The sequence below is a fragment of the Dendrobates tinctorius genome, unplaced genomic scaffold (assembly GCF_039654945.1).
Source record: "Dendrobates tinctorius isolate UK_male_01 unplaced genomic scaffold, ASM3965494v1 ptg000014l, whole genome shotgun sequence".
Taxonomy (NCBI): domain Eukaryota; kingdom Metazoa; phylum Chordata; class Amphibia; order Anura; family Dendrobatidae; genus Dendrobates; species Dendrobates tinctorius.
In genome coordinates, this window is record NW_027361682.1 from 18570807 (window position 1) to 18584529 (window position 13723).

Here is a 13723-nt window from a genome sequence, read left to right on the forward strand (position 1 = left end):
ATTGTTACTAACAGAGGAGGTCTGGACACGGCGTGTCATACGCTTGAGGGCTACTCTCACTATTTTACAGCTGACAAGCAGCGGACACCGCGTCTTTCTCCAGGCACGTGCACACATGCACACATCCAGGTCCCCTGGCTTGTTTACCATTGGGTTTTTCCTCTTTAAACGCCCCATACTCTTGTGAAAGTGACCATACCGAGACGTGCCTCACTAAATATCCACAGGATTCCCACGAATCCCTGACACTCCTTTATAGTTTGTAATTGATAAAGGCCAAATGAGGCCGAAACGTTTTGCCTTGACTACATTAAAAGTAAAAAAAATCATCTTTAAGATTACTACCTAGTTTATTTTTATTACTTCATGGTGTGGTATCCTACTACGGCACCTTCCTTAGTAGTGTACACGGTTCTCTACTAGTATTTTACATCTGAGACATAAAGGTGAATCATAAGCACTAATATCACAAAAACAATACAGAAGTCCTAGAGAATCACTTGTAAGTGCAAAACTCAACACGACAGACTAAGGATTATCTACAGCATTCAGTTCTCCTCAGTAGTTCCCTTTCCAATAGGTTTCACATTTTTCTCAGAAAGTGGAAGGAAATTGACAAAACTGAAAAAAAAAATTCTAAAAGTGTTTTTAAGGAAAGGAAAATTCATATTGTAAATATGAACATTGTTCTTTTTATCTCTGAAAAAATGTGCGCGTGTAACATATTCTCATATTTTACAACTGTCCTAACAGTTTGTTAAATATTATTAGTTATGGATTTATATATATGGAGTTGTATTCTTATATGTTCTGTACGGGACATTGCCTTCCATTGCATGTGCTATTTTAGCAAGTGGTAAATGTCAGCTCACTACATATTTAAGTTTAGCCTTGAGGTAAATGTCAAACTCCATATATACCGAGATCACGTGCTTCAAGAGACGTATATAATTCATGGCTAACTGTAGAGGTCGCTGTCTTCTTCCCTCACCATCATGAGAGACAGACACGAAGATGTCGCCTGTGTTGGGCCATGACATGACATAACAGCTGGTATATTACTTGACGGCTATGTAAGAAGCCTAAGAGAGACAGAGGCCATTTGCTATTCAGGATCTCGGAGAGAAGAAGAATACATGCTGCTTTGCTATGAACAATGGACAATCTCTCTTTCACTTATTTTTATTCACCTGGTTTTCTGTAATAACCTTTCTTTGATGGAAGAATCCAAATAAACCACTATATTTTTATCTGGTAACTAGTCCTGAGTATTTTACAGGATAAGCATTATTTTACATTGGAGAGCCAGCCAGATCTGCATTTTTGTACTTTTTTGTGGATTTCCCTCCACTTGCCCATAAGGGGGATTGGACTTTGCTAACGTCATATGTGCAAGTTATCAGGAAATCTACTACTTACAAGAATCAGACAGAACCTAGAAGTAAGAATTGCCAGATAGATTGAGAAGTACTACAAGTGCCAAAGTGCCAGACGTGCTGAAGCCAAGACGTGTGAAGACAAGAGCCCAGCGTTGTCCATTAAAGGAACAAGCTGAGACATTTCAAGGTAAGATAAAATGGATGTCATTAATTGTCTTGCTAAGCAGAGTAAATTGAAATTTAAGTCTGTAGACAATTCTAATTCAGAAGTTTTATGGTTAAGTTTATATGCCGAGTGTGAACTCGAGAATCAAAGGTTAGATTCTAAGTTTTTCAATAGAGAAAGAGAGAGATTAAAAAATATTCTACAGATGGTAGATATATTTCATAGATCTGTGTCAGAGAAATCCAAAAATGATTGTTGTGATGTTCTCGAGATTGGCTGTAAAGTTAGGGAGATTGACTGTAATCAAGTGTCTGTAGCGGCCATTGAAGGTGACCTTGCAGACGTGGAACAAGATGGAGAAGTAGGAGGAGACTTCAGAACTGACGTAGAGGATGTACAAGGGAAAGACGTACCACTAAAAATAGATGACTCACAGGCCCAAATCCGAAGGAAAGTAAGAAAAACTTTGCTAGAGATATGCAAAATAATACCAATACAATTCATGTTTGTAGAAACTCTGAGATTTTTGAAAGTTGTGTTGACAAATTTGATTTATCTAACGAGGAGAGGAATCAGTTGTTCAAAATGTGGATCCCTGTAACCTTTTCCAGGAGGTTATCTTTAAAGTTATCTGGTGAAACACATGAGAATTTAACTGATAAAGACAGATTAAAAATTCTCATTTTTTGTTCATCAAATGAAAATCATCCAGATATTGATATTCTTCAAAAATTAAGGATTGGTCGGAAGGAATGTATTTTTACGTTCATGTCAATATATGAACGTTTGTACAAAATCCTGAATGAGAATGTCAAAACACCGTCCCTCATAAGGAGTTTTGTAAGCAAATTTTGGTTTTTAAATCCTGCATCTCGTGTTATTGCGTCACAAAAAGATTCATTGTTTGAATGTGCGCAATCCCTTGATTTTGCCAGGAAACACGAGAATCGTGAAAGGACAGTAAATCGTGCTAATTTTGTAAAGACAGGCAGAGTAAAATCTTATCAGAAGCCTGTATTAGCAAAACCTTCTAAAATGAGTTTTCCCCAAAATCAAATCTATGAAGAACAAAGAAAAAGAAAATCACATGTTTGTTATAAGCCATATGGAATGATGCAAAAGAACACCGAAAAGACACAAATTGAATTAAGAAAAATGATGAGTTTTGATCTTCTTTCTGTAACCAAGATGGCCGAATTTGACAGACAGAAACAGGTGGTGAGTGACATCATGGCCTGTAAACTGAATACTCTGCTCCAAGAATCTATCAGCTTTAAAATGGCAAGAACCTTTCAGGATATTTTTTGCAGAGAAATAAGTATGGGTTTAGGAATTGGCTAGAAAAAGTAATTATATATATATATTTTGTGTAACAGTGTTATACAATTAGTGAGTTATATGTAATTATTTTATAGAGTATAATCCTGTAGTTTTATGGTTTGTGGATATATACATATTCATACAGTATATATAGAGTGTTTGTAGAAGTAGAAATAGTAGAACTGTATTTTTTAATGAAAATTAAAATCTACATCAGTAATAATATTTAGAATTATGAATATGATATTAACCTTCTCTTTTATGTTTCCTTAGAATTTTCATTTCAAAGCAGGACTTAATCGGGAAAAATTCTCTTCCAAGGATTTATGCCTTTATTTACACAGGAAGTTGCAATAATTGCATGATTTCATATATTTAACACTTAAAAGAAAATAACTAACTGCATTTTAAAATATGTTCTGTGTGTGTGCCTTCACTGCATGGTTCGAATGACTACCACAGCATGTGGAATTTGTACCTTGTTCTAATAATAAGTATACCAGACCAGTATACTATGTCCCTGTTCCTTAGGGAAAGAATTTTTAAAGGGGTCTCAGCTTTTGCAAAGCAATGGAATTTTTTTTTCCAGGCCTAAATGTCAAGTATAGCTATACATATATTTATGTCATGTGTATTTGGGGAATATTCAAAGAAATATTAAGAGACTAAATTGAAATAGTTTACAATGCATTGATAATTAGGATAATTTGGGTTAAAATACGTGTATTCATCACACCTTCGTATGTGAGGTATTTGGTTTAAACTTAAATATGTGACACAGTCTGAGTGACAGTGACTGAGTGTATGAGCAGCTGCTGAGCGAGTGATGTGATACGTTTGTATGAGGCCTCAGGATTCTGAATGAGAGAAAAAAAAAAAAACCCCAAAGCTTTTATCTTTAGGAGAAATATGCAGATCAGATAAATTATTAGAATATTAGGATATATAATGAAATATTATCTATACAACATATATTTCTGTATTTCTATAGTAATTATTTCTTGATTTAGTTAATTGTGGATAAGTGCAAAGTGCAATCGCACATCAAAATGGTTTATGCAAATTAAACTTTTCCAAAGGATAATTTTATGATATTCAAATTAATTTTGATGGTTACACATCTTCAGACAAATAAATGGTATAAGCAAGTATAAATTCACATAATTTATACATTAATTATTTTTAATTTTGGTTTTGATAAATGAATTATTTCATAGAACAATATTTTTTGGTATTAAGGGGGAAAATATGTTTTTGATCCTGACTACATCATCACATTTGATTAATACCTCTTCTTCACACATTTTAATAGGAAAAAATATTAATAAGGTACAATGGTATAAGTATTGGGTATAATAACAAGTATTATAAAGAGTCATTTCTTTACACTAAGAGGAATTACATGCAAAGTTGCATAATTTGAATATTTTGGTAACACAAGTTTATGACAATTATGAAATAATCCAGATCATGGAAATATTAAGGGTATATGTTACTGAAGACATAACTACTCTGCATCAACATAAAGGCCTTAATATTATTTTTATTTTTATTCTTATTTTTCATTATTTTTAATTCTTTCACCAATATTTAGTGGGGTAATGTCTACTGAGAATATTGCTTCATTAAATATAGCAATTATATGGTTCTATTACTAAGGAAAATGTTTCACTTCTGAGTTATATGCAACAATACTTTTATTCATTCATTCGCTCACTCATATATTCTTATTTTGGTTCATGGCTATACATTCCTACATATTATTAGTATAATAAATATATTCCTTATTAATAAAGATGAAAACACTGGTTACATAAAACACAGTGACACCTATGGGTTGAAAAAGGTAATTACACCTATGACATAAAAATGTTCTATCACATGAAAAAAATGGATAATAATGTATTATCACTTATTATTGGTTTATTATTTCAAATATTGAAATCCATATATGGTACAAATTCTGATAATAATTATATGGATATTACTGATTGCTATGGTACGCTGTGATATTATAGGATAGGAAAATTACCAGATTTGGTATAGGATAGAGAATGAAGACTTCAAGCAAGATACTGAAATTATGTTAATAAAGACTTTTCACATTTCTAAACTTCATTGATTCTTATCAGTTGCAAGAAGAAGAATGCCGCGATCCAGAAGTCCCAGAAGGTAACAAAGCTATGATTACTGAGTGATAGACTGTGTTAATTACAAATGCAGTATTCACCACTGACAGTCACAAGTGCAGTATCCACCACCGACAGTCACGATTAAAGTGTCTAACCTGACAACCAGAGGACGATGATCCTATGATGCTGAGATGAACTGTGTTATCACGTTCTTATCAAGTTCCAGAGGTTTTCAATCACCTGAAAAGCTTCGATGAAAGCTGGTGAACAATGAAGGTAATTAACCCTGACATATGTCCTGTGCATTAGGACAAGGACTGGTTATGGTGCTACGTTTAGCAAGGAAGAGTAATTTTAACCCTTGCTTTGCTGACCAAAGACGTCACACCTGTTCAAAGACCAGTGCCGATGGAGGATTCCAGAATATCCAAGGCGAGCCAATGTAAGCCCAGGTTTTTAAAGGTGACACTGCACAGATATTAAAGCTGCATTTCATCTATAGACTTTGTTTTCTTATCAACATTCGAATTTATGGACTTTGATTTTATATACAACACGATTTCTACAACATCTATATGCTACAGAAAAACTGTGTTTTTAAAAGAACTAAGAAGAAGACAGAAGACATCAAAATGAAGATCAGATGATGATGACTGGACCTGAGATGCTTCAATTTAGACTTAGGGAAGTATAATTATACATATTTTATATGAATATTGTTCACGGCTTACCATAACATGAATTCACATCAATTATGTCATTGAGTACTTATAACGGTAATCTGATATTATTATTGTTATTGATATTAAATTAGTTTGTCAAAGAAGAAGAAAAGAAGAAAAAAGATCTTGTTATATTTGAGGGTTCCAATTAATGTCTGTCTCCCTCAAAAGGGGGAATTGTTAAATATTATTAGTTATGGATTTATATATATGGAGTTGTATTCTTATATGTTCTGTACGGGACATTGCCTTCCATTGCATGTGCTATTTTAGCAAGTGGTAAATGTCAGCTCACTACATATTTAAGTTTAGCCTTGAGGTAAATGTCAAACTCCATATATACCGAGATCTCGTGCTTCAAGAGACGTATATAATTCATGGCTAACTGTAGAGGTCGCTGTCTTCTTCCCTCACCATCATGAGAGACAGACACGAAGATGTCGCCTGTGTTGGGCCATGACATGACATAACAGCTGGTATATTACTTGACGGCTATGTAAGAAGCCTAAGAGAGACAGAGGCCATTTGCTATTCAGGATCTCGGAGAGAAGAAGAATACATGCTGCTTTGCTGTGAACAATGGACAATCTCTCTTTCACTTATTTTTATTCACCTGGTTTTCTGTAATAACCTTTCTTTGATGGAAGAATCCAAATAAACCACTATATTTTTATCTGGTAACTAGTCCTGAGTATTTTACAGGATAAGCATTATTTTACACAGTTCCAACAGACAGGCAGTGTCCCATACAAAGATGTACATAGTCCTTCCCCTGTGGTTTCCTATTCCGCCCACACAACGAATGTCAGTAGTTTAGCAGATAATGGAAAGTTTTGCACACAAAAAAAGTTTTTTGAGGAGTTTTGGAAGCAGAAACTAAGCGTACACTGAGTGACAACTCTTCAAATGGATTTTGACAGTGAGGGTGTGCTCAATGAGTGGAACAGGCTGCCATGAGAGATGGTGAGTTCTCCTTCAATGGTAGTCTTCAAACAGATGCCATACACACTGTCTGAGATGATTTAGTGAATCCCGCATTAAGCAGGGGGATGACCCTGGAGGTCCCTTCTAACTCTAACATTCTTGAAAACCTATGATTTAAAAACTTGAAGGTACTGCTCAGTTTATGCTCCAAAATCTCTGCAAAAAGACTATGTGTGCACATAGCTTAAGCACTTATATAGATGGTCTGTATTTTTTATTTACTATAAGCCTAGTATTTGTGCTACCAAATAAAATATTTCAGGAGTAGAGACCATCCAGTCCACCTACATCATTGGCCCTTTGAATAATCTCCAGCTTAATCTTAGCACATACTTTACAACAGCCAATAAGAGTGGCAGTCAAAGGGTTATTCCCCACTTGGCAAGTCACTTGATGATCAGTGGGGGTCCAACTGCCTGTCAAACAACGAAGTTGTGTTCAAGACTGCTGGAAATAACGTTCCAAAGTGGTCCTCAGCTTCATTATAATGGGGCATTTTAGAGCTATCTATCTGGGATTGTTGAGGGATCGTATCCACACGACGTGAGAAGCATTATATTAATATCTGAATTTAAGAGATAAAATTATGGAAAACCCCCAAGGTAAGACTTAACAAATAGTTAAATTTTGCTGATCCCTGTTTCCTATTATAGACAGAACAGTGGAGAAGAGAGTCTGCTGGAGCAAGTTGTCTTACAGATGTATTGATAAAAAGGAGTAGAATCATGGACTTTTAAATTGCCCTTTCTCCTGTTAATTGTCGTACCCCTGGTAAATATTTTATGTACCTCTTAGAAGGGTGGAGTAGGGTAATGGACATTGGTTTGAGCATATTTCTACACTGGAAATGTTGATGACAGTGTCCTGGCCAAATAAGCTGCATATCTTTACAACATGAGTACTAATCATGAAACCTTGTGGGTTGTTTACAGGAAGAAGACATGAAAATGTTTGTGAGTTCATTGATCCAGGTCTTGCTAATCTTCATCCTGGTTCCTGGCGAAGGTGAGTGCTAGACTAATGAGTTTATTTGTAGATTGGCAAGTTTGATGCTACTTTGAGCATCATCAGTGTACAAAAAAGATCCTTCTTGGATGCTCATGGTTCTATGGGTTACGATGGACAATGGGAGATATTCTGACATTTGGTAACCAGTAAGCTCTGGTTACTTTCTAGTAACTACTTAAAGGGGTTATCCATGATTTAAAGAAAAAATATGTCAGCTTCCTTTAGAAAATGGTGCCACTCCCTTACATGTGTTGTATTTGCTATTGCAATTTCATTCTACTGAAGCGATATACAGTGGCTTGTGAAAGTATTCACCACTCTTAGCATTTATTGCTTTTTGCTACCTCACAACCTGGAATTTCACTGTTATTTTATGGTTTGCATCAGTTCATGTAGTCTTTTTGGGAATGATGCAACAAGTTTTCCACACCTGGATTTGGGTATCCCCTGCCATTCTTCCTTGCAGATCCTTTCCAGTTCCGTCAGGTTGGTTGGTGAACGTTGGACAGCCATTTTCAGGTCTCTCCAGAGATGCTCAATTGGGTTTAGGTCAGGGCTCTGGCTGGGCCTGTCAAGAATGGTCACAGAGTTGTTCTGAAGCCCCTCCTTTGTTATTTTAGGTGTGTGCTTAGGGACATTATCTTGTTGGAAGGTGAATCTTCGGCCAAGTCTGAGGTCCAGAGCGCTCTGGAAGAGGTTTTCATCCAGGATATCTCTGTACTTGGCCTCATTCATGTTTCCTTCAATTGTAACCAGTCGTCCTGTCCCTGCAGCTGAAAAACACCCCCATAGCATGATGCTGCCACCACCCTGTTTCCCTGTTGCGATTATATTGGACAGGTGATGAGCAGTGCCTGGTTATCTTCACACATACAGCTTAGAATTATCACCAAAAAGTTCTATGTTTGTCTCATCAGACCAGAGAATCTTATTTCTCATAGTCTGGGAGTCATTCATGTGTTTTATAGCAAACTCTATGCGGGCTTTCATATGTCTTGATCTGAGGAGAGGCTTCCGTCAGGCCACTCTGCCATACAGGGCCCGACTGGTGGAGGCCTGCAGTGATAGTTGACTTTGTGGAACTTTCTCCCATCTTCCTACTGCATCTGTGGAGCTCAGAGAGTGATCTTGGGGTTCTTCTTTACCTCTCTCACCAAGGCTGATCTCCCATGATTGCTCAGTTTGACTGGACGGCCAGGTCTAGGAAGACTTCTGGTGGTCCCAAACCTCTTCCATTTTAGGATTATGGAGGCCACTGTGTTCTTAGGAACCTTGAGTACTGCAGAAATTCTTTTGGAACCTTGGCCAGATCTGTGCCTTGCCACAATTCTGTCTCTGAGCCCCTTGGCCAGTTCCTTTGACCTCATGATTCTCATTTGGTCTGACATGCACTGTGAGCTGTGAGGTCTTATATAGACAGGTGTGTGCCTTTCCAAGTCAAGTCCTATCAGTTTAATTATACACAGCTGGACTCCAATGAAGGAGTAGAAACATCTCAGAGAGGATCACAAGGAAATGGACAGCATGTGACTTAAATATGAGTGTCTGAGCAAAGGGTCTGAATACTTATGACCATGTGATATTTCAGTTTTTCTTTTTTAATACATTTGCAAACATTTTTACATTTTTGTTGTATTTTTCAGTCAAGATGGGGTGCAGAGTGTACATTAATGAGAAAAAAATGAACTTTTTTGAATTTACCAAATGGCTGCAATGAAACAAAGAGTGAAAAAATGTAAAGGGGTCTGAATACTTTCCATACCCACTGTAGTTTAACATTTTAAGAGGCCCATCTGAAGAGCAGGTTTGCAATTTGTGAATGCCATACTGGTTGTGCAGCTTTTTTCTTCTGCATTAAGCAGAACATAGGCCAAAAAGGGGGATACAGCTGCAGCTCCTCACTGTTTCTATATAAGTGTGTGCTATGAGAGGGGAGAAGGAGCAGCAAAAGACAGAGGATATCCAATTGGCTCTGAGATCTGTTCATAGTATTGTGGGTTAGTGGTGCTGTCAGAAACCACACCAAAATGAAGGGCAGACTGTAGGAGTCTTTTACTTATCACAATAGAGTCCTCCATACAAAATACCTTTGGGGGCAATGGTTTGTTCTTGCTGCTCCCCTTAATATTATGTTTTTTGTTTTTTCAAAATGCCCCATACCATTCCAGAGATATGGACCTTTATATTTAGTGCTAATTTGTATGGTCTTTACCAAATGGGTGTTGCATACAAGGATCCTCCAGGGTGTGTCTTTAAGCTGTTCTATGTTATTATCATGTGAGCTACATTCCATTTGTAAAGACCATAAAAATTAGCACTAAAGGCCAACACCTGTAGAACTGTATGGTGGATTTTAAATAGAAAAGCTAATACTAAGGGGAGCAGTGGGAATAAAAAAAGAGCTAGCATTGGCCATTTATGACCTAGCCACATGTTGTCTTTAAATGCATGTATATTTTGCAATTGGATTTTATTAAATATTTTCCACTTTTTGTCATCTATAGGCTCGGTGTTGCACTGTTGATTACTGGCTGCAAATTAAATTAACTGAGAACCTGTCAGTGAGCTTGTTCTGATGTAAGAGTTTATAACTAATGTATTCTTTATGTTTAGCTCCTCTAAGCTCATTTAAGACCTCAAAATTCTTCTTAACTGTCGTGTTCATAAATCAGCTGAGAGAATCTCATAAGAATGGATATAACCGTTATAAACTTGCTCTGACAAATTATCAGTTAACTCAATCTGCAGCCAAAAAGTGCAACACAAGATGCTATTTTTATATAATATATTTTTGAATTAAACCTAAACGCAAAATTGATCTTTTTCTTTAACACTTTTTTTTTTTTGCCAAAAAATGTATTGAAAAAAATTTGCTCCCAAAGGTGTCCATAAAATTTAATTTAAATTTACACTTAGAAACATATTTACGACTTCAGGCAAATGTTTTCTCGTGCTCCCCCTGATTTCTTTCCTCAAGATAAGTTAATTTCTTTAAAGGGACACTTTAATCATTTTTTTAAAGCCAGGTATGAATCCATTATGCATAATTTTTAAAAAATGTTTGGAAGGGATAATTTCCAGAATGTAATTTTTTTAACCTCTTTCTACGTCTTTTATTTCCTGCTGTCAATGTCTTAAATTTCTGATTTGTGAGCAGAGTTTGCACGATGGTAGGATTGCCCCACCTCAGATCCTTATATGTAAAGGTTATTCCAAAAATGTTGGCTAGATGCATCTTTCTTGAGGAGGGGCCCATCTTGGGCTGGCTAGAATTGAGATGCAGCTGCACAGGCGTAGCACGGACGTACCTTGTCACCGATCCAGGGTATTGTCTCACACTTACCTTACTATGTTGCACAACTTTGCTGAGCAATATCAGCACTGAGTATGCCTGCAGTGCATCAAAAAGTTCTAGCACCAAGTATACATGTTTAAATACCTGAGCTTCCATCACTCCATGATGGGCGCCCGGATCGATCACCTCTTCTACAGTCTCTACAGGTTTGACTTTCTCAAGTATGTTCAGCTTTGGCTCAAGACCTTGCTGAGAAATAACTTGCACACTCAGTTGCATGGATCCATCGGTTTTAACTCCCTGGTCAAATAAACTTCTGTCTGGATCGAGCTGGATGTCTTGTAAACAAATTTAATGGGCGTCCAGCGAGCACTGAAGTCTGGGCTCTAACAGCTTCTTAAGATTTCCAATTGGCTCATTTATGTCGATAGACTGTCTGACAAACTTTGCTGTCCGAGACGCAGGGTTCAGTTACTCTATTGCCGTGCGCACTCAGGCCCGCATGGCAATAGTTAAAGCCGCCAGCCAATTGGAGGCTGGCAGCTGACGTCATTGTCATTCGCCGGCAAGTGCGCACTTTCAGCCTGGAGGGAAGATCGCTCGCCTCAGGAGCGCGGCAAGGTAAGGAGAAAGGTTTTTTTTTAATTTTTATTTTTATTGAAAGTGGCAATCCGGCAGGATGGACACAAGATAGTCAAACCTGTAGAGACTGTAGAAGTGGTGATCGATCCGGATGCCCATCATGGAGCATTGGAAGCTCGCTTGTAGAAGAGGCCCAGGTGATCACACTAGATGACACAAAACACGTCACCATCTCAGATGAAACTTCAGATCAAGTGACCCGGTGGGCTGCGGCATTGGCATTGGAGGGTTACAGGAAGGAGAAAGAATGTTTAAATACCTGTTGTGCCACACCCCTGAGGAGCTATTCTACCAAGAGAATAAAATATTGCAGAGCCCTGGGTCCATCAACTTGAGCCACAAAACCAAGTGGCATCTTCACCAACTGATGTATCTAGTTTTCATCCCCTTAGGCACTCCCAAAACACGTTAGATAGCTGGTGGCTGAATGATGGGTTTGGTCAATAATTTAGCCAACAACTATCTTTTGACTATGCCAGTGTTCCCTAAGAGACAGCTGCTGACAGACATCTTTATTGGTGGCTTATCTAACTTGAGGCCTTTAGCCACTTTTGTAGCCCATCTTTGAATTTGTAGCCCTAAATCCTCCTCCTGCCTAATACAAAACTACCATACAAAACTACCAATGTTATACTGGGAAAGGGAATTTCTTCTCATCATGTTTCAAATTATTCAATTTAGCTAAAGAGGACCTGTTACTTGCACAAAATAATCAATTTGAGTTCCTTTTAAAAATCCCTGTATTTGTTCTGTAGCATACTATGTGAAATCTCTGCTTTGCAGTCTAATTGGGTGACTAATTAGCTCAGTTTCGGCACCGTTTTCTCTTGAACTTACTCTTTTATACCTCCCTTACGGATGCAGCCATTCACAATCACAGCTCAGCAGCCTCTAAGATTGCTAGATCAGACCCCGAGGTGTGATTTGCAATATCTGGAAGTGAGGGGTGAAATCGCATACCGCCAGAGAAAACCCAGAAAAAAATCCAGTTGGATTGCAAACAGAGATTTCACATACTGCGCTCCAGAAGAAACAAATGTTAGTATCTCTGCAATAGAGCGACGCAGACCAATATAGAAAAGTGCAGCCGACTCAGGGGAGCCCAGTGATTTTTATAAGATATATAACTAAATTTTCTGAGCAAGTGACAAATACTCTACAAGACATTTGGGACTGTATAAGAGGCTGTTCAGAAATCGCTATACACAATATCCACAGCACCAATTTCATCAAACCAAGTTGTGACATATTTGAAGAAATTAGTGGAGTTGCCAACTATATATTTTTAGTTTAAATATGGGCCCTACCAAAACCTGGTCACTCCTCAGTGCTGCTGCTGATGTCCTTGCTGTTCTTCTGGATTCCTGGCAGGGGATGTCAGGTGATCCCTGCAGTCAACCAGTGGTCGTTGATAAGCTGCAGTGATCATCATGTTTCATTGCTCGTTTTACATCCTGCTAAGCCAGAACATGACTACTGCAGCCAATCAGCAGCATTTGATTGGCTGCAGCAGTTACGTGAATCCCCCTCGCTGTCAGAGGAAGCCAAGAGACTGACAGAGCAGACTGGCAGCAATACCTAAGAATGGTGGTAATTCACTTTTGTATGGTCAATTATCCTCTTTTTTGCAGAGAGTTTACAAAAAAGTTGGTAACTAAAATTTAAAAAACAACTTAAAGGGAATATCTCATGTCCCCAAACACTCTTAACCTGCACATATAGCATTAGTCTACAGGTAAATAGTTTTTCAATGCTGTCTGACTGGAGCAGTGAAAGTGTGGATACTGGGAGAAAATTAACTTTATTCTTGCCAGGAGCTGGATTCTTTCAGTCATAGAACAGTGCCTAGAGCAGCTACAGCCATCGCTCACAGCATTGTGAGCCACAGTACACCCTGGCACTTTGACTGACAGTTTGCTCTGCACAGATGTGCTGCAGAGATGTCATTCATAGTGCTGGGGTGTACTAACAGCCACTGCTCACTGTGTTCTGAGTGGTCACTGTAGCTGCGCCGACTAGTGTTGAGCGATACCATCCGATATTGACAAATATTGGATCGGATTGGATCGGCCGAT

The 13723-nt window shown here is 37.8% G+C and overlaps 1 protein-coding gene across 2 annotated transcripts in view; it reads left to right on the forward strand.

The window, feature by feature from the left end:
* Positions 1–13723, forward strand: part of LOC141072512 (uncharacterized) — a 63682-nt gene that overhangs the window by 8888 nt on the left and 41071 nt on the right. Inside the window, exons 2-3 of one of the 2 annotated variants that reach the window (XM_073559788.1) lie at positions 7357–7474; positions 7636–7708. In XM_073559788.1, coding sequence (XP_073415889.1) covers positions 7645–7708 — 64 coding nt within the window. In that variant the 5' untranslated portion in view covers positions 7357–7474; positions 7636–7644. Of the gene's footprint in view, positions 1–761; positions 7475–7635; positions 7709–13723 lie in introns of those variants that run through there. The other variant, XM_073559794.1, reaches the window with a different exon arrangement.